The sequence below is a fragment of the Podarcis cretensis genome, assembly GCF_951804945.1.
Source record: "Podarcis cretensis genome assembly, chromosome: 1".
Lineage (NCBI taxonomy): Eukaryota > Metazoa > Chordata > Lepidosauria > Squamata > Lacertidae > Podarcis > Podarcis cretensis.
The window spans coordinates 78,400,264-78,415,790 of record NC_137170.1 but is presented as its reverse complement, the minus strand read 5'-3'; the positions used below and the strand labels follow the sequence as shown (position 1 = coordinate 78,415,790).

Below are 15,527 nucleotides of genomic sequence, written 5' to 3'. Positions count from 1 at the left end.
ACATATGTGCATGTGCTCCACTCACCCTGGTCATTTTTGCATTTGGCCCCTTCAGGAAGGTAAACACTAACATAGCTTTGGGATTATTTAAAGCAGAAAGCAGCATACCAAGGTTCCTCCCTGCAAGGCATCAGCCTTCAAGCACTGGGTACCACTGGGCCAACCTACAGCTCCTGATGGATTGCTTACTGCCAAGTCGCCACAGACACATGATCTCACATGCAGCACCATGCAAATTGACCACCAGCTGGAAATGGTTGGCTGTGGCTGCATAAGAAAATAATGGCTGGATCTCCTTAATTTCAATAGGTTGACTCATATGCATTCTCTGTTTTTAAGTTGTATTATGTCTCAATGTCAATTTGTAAAACAGTATTTCCCCCCCCATTGGGTGTTGTATGAGAGTGGGAAATTTTATGTTACAGTGGAAGTTTGCAAATATCAACATTCACATATGAACGCCGAAAACCCCTGCCAAATTTTGTGAATACCCGAGAATTCAGAGATGCATTTGTGTCACCGTTCATTTTAGGGGAGACTGCTACAATGCAGCCAAAACACAATCACACTCAGATGTGGGAGGTATCAGCACACTTGCAGGGGGACCCCAAGTCTGCAGAAGCGCAAAAGCACTTTGAGAGAGAGAGAAACAAAGCCCAAAAACCAAGTAGACTCTGTGGACACGAACTGCTGACTGAATGGGGGAGTGAGGGGCAGGGAATGGAATGAAATGGAGTGGCTGGAAACTGGAACAGGCGCACTCCCTACTGCAATTGTCATAGAGCATGCCTGTCAGTAACCACATAGTTTAAAGCTGGAGTTAATTCTTTATTAGCAAAAACACAGTCTCCACTGACTTGCATGAGTGTCATGCCTAATGAGCACAGCAGCTCATTCCTGGTGGATGAAATCATGAAATCAGTTGCTGATACTAAAGGTCCCTGCCTCCCCACAGCTGTCTGTCTCCTCCTCTCCAGGGCTTTTTCCAAGCAATGGGAGACTGCACTTGCATGCAGTCAATCTCTCCTCCACCTTTTTCATGCATCTCCAGGTTCTGGGGAACAGGGGAGAGTGAAGCTTGTTGCAGCAGGAACAGGAGACACATGTCACTCTTCACCAGCCTGACTCATCTCTGCCTTTTCCAGTCCCCACTCACCAGCTTACGCTTCTGATTCTTCTCTCTGCTACAGACTCTCCCAGCTCACCAAGCCCTGTTACTTCTTCCACTTAATACATCTCTTCCCAGTCTTCTCTGTCTGACCACTCATTGTTGTCCCATCACCTCTCCCGGGGCTCTAGGCCTTCTTCCCTTGGTGGTTCCCCAGCTGGTTTCTCCCTCCATTCCTCTGCATCCATGACAGCAACATTTTGTTGCAGGGCCTACTTGCTCCTTTTAACAACAGTCTCAGGTGGTTGAGTTTCAACAGGAACAGAGCCAAAACGGAATCACCGAGACTCAAGTGAGAGATATCAAGATGTTCAGGTGAAACCCACTGTATGCAGAAATACCAAACATATTTTAATGGTGGGGGACCCAAGCAGGAGAGTCTGACTGCAAATATTCTCAAAATTCATGAATGGTTAGACTTCGAACAGGAATATCAAAGTTACCACATTTTTCAGGCATTCACCGTTAACATGCACGCTTGTATATGCACCTCTCTTAGCTTTTATTGTCTGCTACTACATGCATCCAATGAAATAGGAAATGGCCTAAAAAGACTCACATCATAATAAATTGTTTAACTTCAAGGTGCTGGAATACTTTTTGCCTCTGAATGAATTCAGCATCAGAGTTATAACTGGGAGTTCCTAGCTCAAGCCAATATGCTGGATTATGACAGAGTTAAAGCATACTTTTGTGTTATAGAGAATGCATCCAGTTATTCTATCAAATTTTCTGCCATGGAAGGAAAGCATTGTATAGCATCACAAAATGCATGTTAACACTGGAAAGCCAAACAGCAAATGCACTAGACACAGATCATGGGGCATGGGATATCAAGCACAAAAGAAAACCTTGGTCAGCATCATGGAGCCCTGTCACCTGGAACCTCTCCTTGCCCCTTCTCTTCACCTGCAACCAGACTGGCGAGATAGTCGTAAATTTGCTTCCAAATATCTTAGCAATGTCATAGCCATGGCTGTTCCACTGGAAAAGGGAGGAGGAAAAGGTATTAGGGCAAAATCCATCACAAACCACCTAGAATTGTATTAAATTCAGGGAAGAGGTCGATGGTCCCAATTTCAGCTCTGAACTTCCATTTCCAGCAGCTAGCCCAATATATTTTGCGGTTTGAGGCAAAGGACAAGATGACCTTGTTCCTCACCACCTAGGACACTTTTATGTACAGGAGAGGCAGTTGTAGTTTACTTAAATACTGACAACTCCAAAAGTACTCTGCATTGCACCCAACAGTAGTTTAGACGGTTCATTACATGTTTGGCACACACAGATCTGCTCTGCAACAGAGGGGGATGGGTGGCTTGGAAGAAAGGGCTTGGTGGGAAGGATGCCCCTGTTGCCCACAAGCACCTGCCACCTGACGCAACTACCCTACTCCGTCTAATGGTAGATCAAGCCCCAAATTTTATTCGAAAGAGAGAACGGGATAACCCAAATACTGTATATACACACAAAGCCACAAACCATGCAACAGATACCAGCATTCCTACAACTAGCTGCATCCCAACTTTTTCATTTTCTCAGTACTTACAGGCGTTATGTAGCCCAAAACATCTCCCCCAAAGTGTCGTTCTCGTGCTTTTTTGGCACAGTAGCTTTTGTACTCTAGGATAATATCCTTCGTCTTTAAATCGGTAGAAACCAGGCCACGGTCTTGCACTCTTTTATCTGAATAGTGAGTCTGCCAACAAACCATTATTGTAGATTTAATAACAACTAAAGAAAACATCCATGTTCAGAAGCAGTCTACTCCTAAATACCACTGTAAATATATCCATATTTTATTGCACCCCAGATATGATGGAAGCAGCCAGTCTTGTTTAATCATGCCTGATTCACATGCACAGTACAATGTGGAATGGGGTATGAAAAGGGGTGTGTAGATAAGAAAAAGAAACTCAACAATCCCACCCACCTTTACCCCATGTTAAAACTAGAGTCATAATCCACCACCCAATTTACACATGAATCAGGGATACTGTAGTTCAGGGACTTTGGCTCCAATTCATTTTTGCAATATTCAGTCACCCTATAGGCAAATGTTAACACCACTAGGTCAGAGTACAAAATCCACCAGAGCGTTCAATATGAATCTTCACAAAAATTCCAAGCAATGAAGCAGCTTCTCCTACCTTTTCCTCCAGGGTTTTTGAGGCAGCTTTTTTGGTATCTGTCTTTGACAACGTAGCATTAGCCACCCGAGAAGCCAGGGCAAACACAACAAGGCTGATTGCGATCCATCTCATGACAGCTTGAGCTATTCCCGTCACCTCTAATTTCTTCAATGAGGAAGATAATAAAAAATAAAAAGGAGTTTGTTGTGAGACGACAACCCTACTTGAGAATAAGAAGTCGTTGTTGCCAAAGGAATGTTCTTCAGTGGCAAAGCACATGTATGGCAGGTTCTGTAAATTTAATAAGGATCTCAGTGAAAGGAGGAGGGGAGTCTGCCACAGAGACCCAATGCCAGTGGAATGGAGACCAGGGATGGGGAAACCTGTGACCCTCCAAGTGTTGTTGACCCACTTTACCCCTGAGCCCACTTTCTCTGCCGTTCCCTTTCCCCATTATTCCCCTTCTTGCCAAATGCATTAAATTAGGTAGGGGATAGCATATGGGCCTTGATGCACAGGCTCCCCTCTCCTGCTTTAAGGCAACTTTGTATATTCATAACCGAAATGCTAGCTGGCATTGGCTGCCAGTTCATTTCCGGGCTCAATGTGGCTGGGGGAACCGAGCCAGTTGAGCAGAGTATAAATAATAAAATTATTATTACTATTATTATTATTATTGGTGCTCAATCTAGTGTCTGAAACCCTAAATGACTTAGGTCCCAAATACATGAAAGAACACCTCCTTCCCTACAGACCCTCCCAGCTGTTAAGATCAAGGACCACCTCTCCCTATATAAACTGATCCAGACTCTGTAATCATCATCTGAGGCCCTTCTTCATGTGCCCCACCACGAGAGATCCAGAGGGTGCCAATACGAGAATGGGCCATTTCTATGGTGGCTTCCCACTTGTGGAATGCTCTCCCCAAGGAGACTTGCCTGGTACCTTTGTTCCATATATTTAGGCACCGGGGGGGAAACATCCCTCTTCTCCCAAGCCTTTGATTAATTAAACAATCTATGACCTTTTAAACTGTTGGGGAGGGGTGATGAAGTTTTTGTTTGTTATTACAGTATTTTGTGGGGGGAGGGATTATACTGTAAACTGCCCTGCACTCTCTGGATGAAGAGTGGCTTAGAAATGTAATTGGTGAAGGGTGGGTAATAAATGTAATAATTACAATTATAAAGTAACAACAACATCTGATGGGGGGAATTAACATTTGTCATTGTTAGGAAAGAATGTTTGCCTGCAACTCCTACACTACATGGGACACAACTGCAGTTTCTATAGTGTAGTGCTGGTATCAAAACAGCCCATCAGATTGTAATTTTCCTAAATATACTGTACATGGTGCCTCTAATGCACTCTTTAAGACATATTATTAGTGGTGGTTGCAATGCCCACCCTGCTTCCAAAGTATTTACATTCTAATTTATCCAAAGCAAACTAGGTGAGGCTGGGGTAAATTTATAGAGGCCATTACTCTGGGAATGCCAGGACCGTCCTTAATGTATCCAACGTTAGCCTAAGGAGAAAATTTATCTGCCCTTTAGCATATAATACAACTAATAAATAAAACAAGCTTGTTTTAGCTGCAAATTATCCTGTCATGCTTGCTTGCCAAATCCAATAGCTTTAAAGCCTCTTCTCAGAAATTGCGTAGCCCTCCTGGTCACAAATCAATGAAATAATTACATTTGTTACCCTTGAAGGTACCATAAGAGTGTTGGTTTTGCTGCAACAGACTAACCTGACTTTGTTATGGGCATCAGATACTATTCAATGAAGACTTGTAACTGTTAGTTAATTAAGGCGATTATGAAAATAAAAATCTGATTGGCAAAAAGGTGCCATCTAGGAAGTCATCGGATGTTTAATTTTTTAAAATATTTTTTTTACCAAAAGTGCTAATATGTCAATTTCAAACACTACTATGAAAGAGACATTGTCTCCTTCATGGGAGAGGTGGAAATGCCCTTTCCAATACACCTGCTACACCACACGTGTATTATCTAAAAACAATGGAAGTATTCAGGGAAGGGATGAAGTTCAGCGATGGAGCATCTGTTTTGCATGCACATGATCTCTGGTTCAATCCCCAGCATCTCTAAGTAGGGCAATGAGAAAACTGTCTGAAACCCTGGACAGCTGCTGCCAGTCAGTGTAGACAATATTGGGCTAGTGGAACAATGGCCTGACTAGGCAGAAGACTGCTTCCTATGTTCCTGTGTAACCCCTGGCCTCTACATATGGGGCTGAGAAACACCCGTATCTGAAAGTCTGTAGACATTATGAAGCCTGATAGACTAAAGAACTACCTTTGTTGGATACAACCCATGAGTTTCAGTTTACTTTAAATATGCATGAAACTGCAAATGAGAAAAGCAAGAATTTTACGTGGGAGGGGCGCACGGGAAGCATGGGAACCTAGAAAGCTGGTACTCATGCAGCAGAACTTCCTCTTCCTCCACCTTTGCAGAGAATAGATTGGGGTGGGGGAAGTTTCATTGTGCAAGCGGAGGTCCATGCCCAAACTCGACATGATTAATGTTTATTCCTATTCCATTGCCCACCACAGAAATGCATTCTAGACACCCTACAGATGATGTTCCCCTGCACTTTCAGAATATGTTTTGTAATTGTTACTAATGTACATACACTTCAGTAAACAGATAAACAAGGCTTCTGAAAACAGAAGTTTAGGCTGAGAGATAATATTGGGGGCAGACAGGATGAATTTAGTTATTTGACAGTGAACAATCCAAGTAAACAAATTATGCCTGAGAACAAAATCCATGAGGATTTTGCTGAAGGGATTTATTATACATATTCATCTCTCACCTTACCATGAATCACACCCAAGGCAGCTAACAACAATAAATTGGGTCCGGCAGCTCACTGGCAGTTAGTGCAGCAGTGCTCTCAGGACCAGTGAAATATGGTGCCATCAGGCTGCCCCACTCACCAACCCAGCAGCCGTATTCCAAATATTATTCATGAACATTTTTCCACAGAGACTTTACTCTTACAGTGTAATCCTATGCAGGTCTACTAGTTCAATGGGGACTTACTCTCAAATAAGTGTGCATGAGACTGCAGCCTTAATCACATTGTTGCTTCACTCCAAGTGTCTTTTCCCCTCACAGTTATCTCTGCAGGCAAAGTGGGAAACCTTATTCCTCTCACTTCACCTGCCTTTACATCATGGCTTCTGTGAGGACAAGTTCTGCCTCACTAACTTTTTTGAGTTCTCCGAGTGTGTCAAAAAGCATATGGACAGAGTGAGGGGTGTAAAAAGTGGGGTCTCCTCAAGGATTGATACTGTGACCTGCACTTCTTTAACTTGTTCATCAATAATGATCTGGACTTAGGGGTAAGCATTCTGGTGGCTTTGTTTGGAAATGCCAAATTGTTCACTGTGTTTAAAACAAAAAGGGATTGCAAGGTGCTCTACACTGGGTCAATGGATATTAAAATGACAAATGCAATTCAATGTATAACTGTGAAGTGATGTGCATTGGAGCAAAAGAGCCAGATTTCTCTCTCTTTCTCTCTCTCTCTCTCACACACACACACATACACAAACATGAGTGTGGGGTCTTGACTGATAATGACTGACAAGGTAAGAGAAATTAGAAACATGGTGGATAGGTGTATTAAGATGCTGGCCCAGTGCATGGCAGCTATGAAAAAGGCAAATTTCATGCTAGGGATCATTAGGAAAGGGACTGAAAATAAAACTGTCAACATAATAATAAAGCCATTATACAAATTTATGGTGCAACTGCACTTGGAATACTTTGTCCAGTTCAGGGCAACCATAATTATCATGGGGTTCTGACAATTCTCCTATGTGTAATCTCCCTCTCCCATAATAGTCGAACCCAGGAGCAATCCATGAAGCTGCATGATGGAAGTTCAAGGAGAGACAAAAGTACGTCACACAGAGCATGGTTAAACTATGGCATTTGTGCCCACTAAGTATAGTGAAAGATCTCAACAGCTTTAAAACAGGGTTGGACAAATTCAAGAAAGCTATCAAGTTGTGATAGCTGTGTGCATTACCTCCAGGACCAGCAGCAGTACAGGTATACCACTAGATACCTGCTGCTGGGAATCACCAAGCGAGTTGCCAGCCTCCCACAGGCATCAGATAGCCACCCACTCTTAGAACGGATTGTCCAACTAGACAGGCCTTTGGCCTGATCCAGCAACAGGGCTCTGTTTATTTCATTACTTCAGTAATTGTGAGCAGGGCTGGCCCAAGACACTTTGGCACCTGAGATGGACTCCCAAATGGTCCCCTGCTCCCCACCATGGAGGATGGGATGAGGGAAGATTTACATCGAGAATGGGAAGAGGGGTGGCAGTCGCTTCATCTGGCCTCATGGGGGGGGGGGGAGGGCTGATTGCCCGTCCCAAGCTGAAGGAGTGGCAGCTGCTACAGAAGAGCGAACGTGGCTTGTGAACTGGGAGTGCATACGTGGAACTCAACCGACACAAAGCCTATCAGGAAGGGAGAAAGTGTCGGATGCCGACGAGGGTGCAGAGAGAATAAATGGAGATGAAACGCGACAGGAAGGACGCAGGCGTCCGCAGTCCACCCCCGACCCCCCGCCAGTCTTAAATAAGGCGGCTGCCCGCGGAAAGCAAGACGGAATTGCACCCGAATTACAAAGCAGCCCAGGGATCTTCCTTCCGGCATTTCGCCCCGCGCTCGCTTAATCAGAGGCGCGTGACAGCTGCCCCAAAGACTCCAGGGCAAGGGGAAGAGCGCGGGGCGGGCGGGGGGCGCGCAGGCTGCCTCTCGGTCTCCCCTCCCACCTTGTCAGTCACTCGCGCTCGTGCCCTCGTTTTCCCTCTGCAAACCGGATCTGCTTCAACTCGGAAGTGAAAACGGTGGCTCGGGATCAGCGTGGCGTACGCCTTTTAAAGGAGCCGCCTTGGCTGCCGGAGAGCGCTTCTTCCCTCACAAGGCGAGACATGAGAGAGGCAGGGACGCCCTGAGCCCCGTTTGGGGTTGCGGGAGGCAATCTTGTGCGCGCGAAACTCATTGAAACAAGCAGGACTACTCGCGAGTCAGGGACAGGGAGCGTAGAGTTATGCCTCGTGCAGATAATCGCATCACAATCACAAACTTCCCTTTCTTCCTTGGATATTTAGGATTGCAAAGCAAGGGAGCGCACCAGCCCGTTTCCCTGTTTCCTCGGACGTAAAGTCCAAGTAGGAAACACACACCCGAAAAATGAACCTCTGCCGGGGTACACCAACCTTCTCCAACCTGGCGCCCTCCACATCGTGCTTGGTATTACAACTCAGGGCCAGCTGGGGCTGATCGGAGTTGTAGTTGGAAACATCTGGAGGGTGCCAGCTTGGGAAAGGCTGGCGTGGGAAATGCAGATCAGACTCAGTGTAAGGAAGCTCGCTGCGTTCTCAAGCAAGTCTTGCCCGATTTCCGCGGGTTTCCTTCCAAATTAGAGAACATCCCAAGGCATCTCTTAAAGAGCCATGTTCGAACATGGCGGTTTCTGATCGATTTCCACAAGCGCTACTGGACTTTATTTCCCCTGAATCCAAGAATGTTGACCTTTACTCGGAAGTAACTAACGGGGCTTCCTCCCAAGCAAGCAGCACAGATTTGCTGCCTTGATGATTCTAGGTAGATAAATATAAACGGACAGAATTTTCTTCCTTTTAAGAATTGCGTGAGCTTTTTTTCATTTCTCTCGTTTTGCCTTGCTGTAGTAGTTATTGTAGTGGTAGGTTAAAATAAAACTTCCCATGCAGAAATTTCATTTGTACACAAGTATTCAAAGGTAGAGTATCCTTGTTTCATAATCTGAACATAAACATGGAAGTCCATTATCTCTTTTGCCTGCACCATAAATGCAGATTTCTGCATACATCTTACCCAGGGCTGGGTTTTTTCCACACAAGTACAGAAATGAAACAGAATGTGGTTCCTAAAAATCTCAAGCTTCCTATTTTCATTTTAAAGGAGGTTTCTAGCTATTATGTAGCAAACAAAGCTAGACAATAAATGCCTAAAGAAATCTCACAGAAAAGGAGGAGTGGTTGAATCAGATTTTTAACAGGCACAAAGTGGGGGTTTGTGTCCAGTGCAGCTGCGCAGAAGTGAAGTGAATTATGCAATAAAATAAAATGATTTGTGCTGAATTTTTAACTTTACATTAGGCTCAGAGTATTCACAGTTCTGATTCATGTTTCATGGCTGGCTGCTTAATTGTTGCAGAAACAATATATTTTGTCAACACTTAGACCAAAATATTTTGTACCTGAGAAAATGCAATGTTTGGCAGTGTTAGATTGCCACTTACTTCCAATAGGACTAATTCTGAGTAGACTGGTTAGAATTGTGCTGTTACCTACTAAAAATAGTAGTTTTTTAAACTATGGTGTGATATAAGTACAGGAAATCTCCCTTTTTCTAGTAGAGATATCAGATAATGCAGCCTAAGATCTTTCAGGACATTAATCACAGGGCGGGGCATATAATAGTCTGCAAAAGCCCTAAACAAAACCATACAGAGCAGGAAGCAAAATTGTCACAGGGTACCATTGCAACAACTGCCTCCCATTTTCTCCCTCCCACCACTCTCCTATATGTGAATACTTCCTCTTACCCAAACAGCATTGCTGGGACACTCTGTTCCCTGGAATAGTAGGAACAGTTCCTCTCACGCAGGGCCAGCACCCATTCCACTGCAATTGCTGACCAAACACTTTGCCTTGCAGGATCACAGTCCCAACACATAGAGCAGAAGAAGCTACTCTTGCACATACACAGTTCAAGTACAATCCTAAAGGTCTCAATCACTGTAGTCTCCACATCCCTCCAGGCCACTAAACCACCAGCACTCAGGTGCTTACTTTCAGCTTACATCTCCTCACCTGTTCAAGGACTTTGCGCTACAGCTGCTGCCTATTGCTCATTTGTTCTATAGGCTGCTCTCCCACAGATACACAATCTTCTCCCACACTCTGTTCCATGCAGGCCAGGAGACAGGCCCATCTTGTCACCAGCAAGGTGTGTGGTGGCTTTTAACGGGATGGGAACATGGGTGTAGCCAGGATTTTTGTTAGGAGGGGGTAAGACTTCTGTTTTGGGGGCCAGAACTGACATGATTGGTCAGTTAAGTATTTCTATTGTGTTACTTGATGGGGGGCAGCTCCCCCCCTTGTCTACGCCCATGGTAGGAGAGGAGATATATATATGCAATTTACCCTTCCAGGTGCCCATGTGTGAGAGTTTAAAAATCCCATCCTTGGCAGCAAAATTAGGAATTAGGCTCCCAAGTCTCCTTTGGTGCAAGTCCAGCTAACCAAGTAAGCTGGCTTTCAGCTTCTTACCCTGCTTAACAAAGAATAAGGCAACAACTTGTAAAGTAAGTTTGAAAATAAAATGTAATTACTTTATCTTCAAGCATTGGTTCACAGCAAAGGCTGCATTCAATGCTGGTCAAAGGAAGAGAGAAAACAGAGGGACAGGAAGTACTATCTACTCCTTCCTCTTTAGGCGAGGAGAAATTACATCACACAGAGCCAACTCTACCAACTGTATCACTATAGTTTGAATATCTGCCTGTCAGCAATACAGCTCTGTGGCATTACTCCCTTCTCATGCTAACTAGCAATAATATGCATTTGTTAGGTTTAGCTGCTAATCTCCCATACTGTGGTGATCACACAGGGTCCCTGGACGTTTAACGGTCTATTGATCCCTGTGCCACCACTGTGCTCGCTTCCCCGCTGCCACCAACCAGTTACTCTCTGGTAAAACACTGAGTCCAGTCAGTTGTTAAAAGTGAACCAAAAAATAATTTTATTTTACAAACATTAACAAGTTTATGGTTTTTCAGATAATATTCCTGTCAGTATCTTAACTTTAGTTTCTTTACCGGCCTATACCTTCCTAATACCTTCTGGCTGATTATCTCAACTGTTTGACTGACTCCTCTTAACAAATTCTCTCAATCTCACACACCAGACTAACCCAACCCACAGACTTATCTTCTCCCTCTCTTCTAACTCCAGACTGTCTTCTCAACAACTCTAACTCTATCTCACTCAAAAACCCCTCTGTGCTTAAACCTTATACACAGTTAACTCTGCCCCCTGGGTTCCCATTGGTTAGTCATTTTACAATTAGTTAACCCTTTCCCTATGAACCCAGTATGATGTCACAAACATAGGAGGGCAAACACCACACATACCATGTTCAGGATGCTGCTGGTTGTTCCTCTTTGGGGCTGCCAACCTACTTGCTCTTGTATCCTTGCTAGCTTCTTGATAGACAGACAGCTTATGCATCCAATAGGTGATGGGATTCTTCACATAGAACTGGAGCTTGTTCTTCTGCTGTCCATTGGGCAGTTGTCCAAGGCACAGGTGCCCTGCTGGTGTGACAAGTTGGGAACCTTATGTGTTTTGTTCCTGTTCCCTCTTTTAATATTTCCACCCCATACGCTGGCCTGATTTTGCTGCCTGTGTTGTATCTTAAGTAGTAAGCGCCAGTATATATTTAGGGATCCCTTTGTCTCCTTTTAGCTAGCCTCAACGTGGAACTCTAAGGATGGCAGGGTACTTGATGCTATCATGGCTCATGGCCTGTGAGCACCTTTACTCTTACTTTACTCAGGTTCCCTGTACTGCAAGGGGTGTTGAACCTATGGTCCACCAGATATTGTCTGCCTCTGACACCAATCAGCCTCTGCCAGCATAGCCAATGACCAGGGATTATGAGAACTGTGGTCTAAAATCATCTGGAGGGCCACAGTTTCAACACCATTGGTGCAATGGTTACCAAGATTGTTGAGATACATGAAGATATCCACTCTTGAGATAAATTCTTCTCTTGCAGGGAAAGTGCATGTTCCTGGCGTTCAAAAAGCAACCATAGCCCTGTTCAGTGGAGAGAGGGCATAGCCCATGTATACCAGCCAATGTTCCTGTGCATGCTGTCCACACGTGCTCTACTTCCAACCTTCTTGGGTTCAGTGGGATGGTCTGAAGGGGAATCTTAAGGATATTTGGGAACATGTGCTTACAAGCTGCCCTGCAAGAGGCAACACTGAGATGGAGACTGACAACCAGTGCTACCTCCCTGGACTGGATGCAAGTAAGAAGGCAGGTAGGTGGGCGCTGACCAAGGACAGAACGATCTTGGTGGGGCAGTGCCCCATTTGTCCTAAAGGACCAACCTCCACTGGACTTCTGCCTATGTTCATCTATTGGATAATGCATGTGATAATATAGCTTGCCATGGGAGAAAAGTAGAGATGGTGTGAGGAATTACGCACTTCCATGTTCTAGATCATGTACAGCTTATTCCTCAGAAGCATTTGCATTTCCCTCATTCTTTACAGTCTCTGTGCTTCTCTTTAGAGCTGAAGAGCAGAACCTAAAATTAAAACAAACAAACCCACCTGTAGACTTCATTGTCCCCTTTTTCAGCAAGATTGTTTTGCCTTCAGCAAGGCTTTCCCCTCCTGCATTCCATCACTGGCCAGTCTCTCTTCATTAGGCAAGCTGTATCAGCAGCAGATTACAGTGCTTAGTCTTCACAACTAGTATCAGCATGGGATTACAGAGGCCAGTCTGCTTTCATCAGGTGAGCTGTATCAGCAGAAGGTCACAATGGCCAGTCTTCAGGCCAGCAATGTCATTATGAAATCACAATGGTCAGTCTTCAGGCCAGCAACATCATCACTGAGGACACAGTGGCCAGTCTGCCAGACTCCCCTCAGGTGGGAAGCATCCGCACAAGGTCCTAACAGCCAGTCTCTTTTCTTCAGACATAAGAACTCTGTGGTCCCTGAAACAAGCACCCATAATAACAACATGTGGAAATGATACTCTCACATTCACACATTGTGGTTGGCAAAAAAAAATAAAGACCAGATGGGCACAGTTTCTTTCTCTTACCAATATGATCAACCACAGTCTGTAGAGCACAATAGCTACCAGTTTCTCATACTGAAATGGACAACTGAATGTGGATGTAGCAGTTTGAAGGACCCTGTGCTCCTCTAGACATTGCTTGACTCCAACTCCCATCATCCCTGACCACAGGGCTGGAGCTCATAGGAGCTAGAGTCCCAACAACATTGGGACAGTCACAGATTCTGCCACCCTTGAGATTATAGGAAGCAAAAGGGTTGAACAGCACCTGGAGGCAGAGACAGAAAGCAAGGTATGATACACAAGTACAAAAGAGGACTTCATCTAACAGCAAGTGTCCTGATGCTAGATTAAAAGAGAGAGACTTGATGACAGATGGTGAGCAGAGGGAGGAGAATCAAGAGGAGAGGTAGAAGTTGGGAGCACAGTGTGATGTTCACCCTGGGCATGGCAGCTCCTTGCTCAGAATCACAGGGCAACTCACAGAAGACCAGCAATGGAAAATCAATGTTCAGGAACAACAGTAGCTAGGGAAGGGGAGTAAACCAGGGATGCAGGAAAGCAAGCCAACAAACTGGAGGAAGGAGGACATTAAAATGTAATTTTTTAAAAAATGGCAATAAAAATAAAAACAGCTCCTAAGTAAAAGTAAGGACTTCAATAGGGGCCTCATTGTGGAAGGAAACGTAGCAGGAGGAAATTGAGAGGCACTGGAGAGAGGAAATGGGCATCATGCCCTCCCCACACAGAATTAGCAGCTACAATGTCCAAGCAAGGCTGTAATTGTTTTTACAGTCAGGGCCATCTCTACCTGAGGGTGTAAGGGGTGCAGGGCACCCGGATGCTGAATTCCGGGGGGCGCCAGGCGCCCGCCGCTGAAGCCACCTAAGCTCTTAACCGCGGCAGTCGATCGTGGTCAATTGTTGGGTCATTTCCGTTTTCTTTTGTGGAAAAGTTGCAGAATCAATGTATCTGGTGGCACACCCTAGTGGTATCTTGCATTTTCGCATGACCACAAAAACTGAAGATGGAGCTATCGCTGCCGCTTTTTATTTTTTCATGTTAGCAGTTTTCGATTTTTCCCTCCTTAAAACCTCAACAACTTTGACCTGCTCCCCCAAATTGGGGGCAGTGGGTGGACCTTTGCACCCCAGTGGCACATATGCTAAAGACGGCCCTGTTTACAGTGGCCCTACCCTAACCACTTTGGGTATTCCCAGTAAGCGGTATCACCATCAAACAAAGCCCACAGGGTCTACCTAATGTGTTTGCAATGAGCATTCATTCATTCATTCATTCATTCATTCTAGTTTTCCTTTCAGTCTCATAGCAGTGTAGGAAATAAAAGTTGTTGAGCTTTTTTTCGAAAATCAAAGTTGTTGAGCTTCTCTTGAGAAATCAAGGGTAAAAATACCCTGTAAATAGGATATTGTGAGGGACAAGCTTCGGCTTGGGGGGCAGAACCTCAGTTGAGTACTTTCAATGCTTTTCAATAATATTTGTAGGTGGGGGGCAGCGCTGATTTATATATCTGAAAAGTATAAAGGAATTTATTTTTTAAAAAATAGTTTTGGTCAATGCAATACTAAAATGAAAGTGACTAATTTTGTTTTAGTTATGCATTAATTAAAACAAAACACTTCTCTTATTGCTAAGACTCAGCCTTCCCTCTGTTGTGCAATGACTTACACACTAGTCCCAAATGCTCGGAATATTTGCCCATTGACCCCAAGATATCTAAGGGCAATTTCAGATGTCGGTTTGACAGTTTGTCTGCTGAATGCCAGTAAAAAGCTAAGAGCTTATCTTTCTCCTGCCTGCTGAATCCCTCACGTGCGTGCATTATAAGCCTGCTGAACTCAAGTGGCCTTACTTCTGAATAGGCATATATAGGATTGCACTGTAAGGCGGCCCTTCTCTCCCTTTCCTGGGAGTAAGTCCCGTTGGACTCAGTAAGACTTACTTCTGAGTAGAAATACTTGAACACGCGTTTGCTTTTAAAAAAATTGTGGGTCTGACTTTTGAGTAGACATGCGTGAGATTGCGCCCCCGTCCGCGCCCGCGAGATTGAGCCAACGCCTCCGATGTGCGGCATCTTTCCATCCTACGCAAGCTAATTTTGGGGGAAATCCCCCACCCCCCGGGATTTCCACGGGGCCCTTTCTGCCTGAGGCTGCGCCGCGGCCCCCGTCGCCCATTCCTTCCTCCGCACACGAGGTGGCGCTTCGAGGCCCCGTCTGGCAGCCGTCGGGCTGGGCTGGGAGGCGACGCAGCCGAAGCGCCGCGCTTGCGCTCAGGAGCGG

The 15,527-nt window shown here is 44.9% G+C and overlaps 1 protein-coding gene across 10 annotated transcripts in view; it reads right to left on the bottom strand.

The window, feature by feature from the left end:
• CHID1 (chitinase domain containing 1) overlaps window positions 1–11,675 on the bottom strand; it is a 129,741-nt gene extending 118,066 nt beyond the window's left edge. For 6 of the 10 annotated variants that reach the window (XR_013841268.1, XR_013841269.1, XM_079985138.1 and 3 more), the window contains exons 1-4: window positions 11,538–11,675; window positions 3,319–3,465; window positions 2,718–2,867; window positions 2,020–2,152 (exon numbers count right to left, since the gene is read on the bottom strand). Coding sequence is in view for 8 of the 10 variants with exons in the window: in XM_079985138.1 (XP_079841264.1) it covers window positions 2,020–2,152; window positions 2,718–2,867; window positions 3,319–3,465; window positions 11,538–11,540 (433 nt within the window). In the remaining 2 variants the exon portion in view is untranslated. Of the gene's footprint in view, window positions 1–2,019; window positions 2,153–2,717; window positions 2,868–3,318; window positions 3,466–7,368; window positions 7,534–8,127; window positions 8,208–8,574; window positions 8,729–9,947; window positions 9,972–11,537 lie in introns of those variants that run through there. The other 4 variants (XM_079985137.1, XM_079985135.1, XM_079985134.1 and 1 more) reach the window with 4 other exon arrangements.
• Window positions 11,676–15,527: the final 3,852 nt, after the last annotated feature.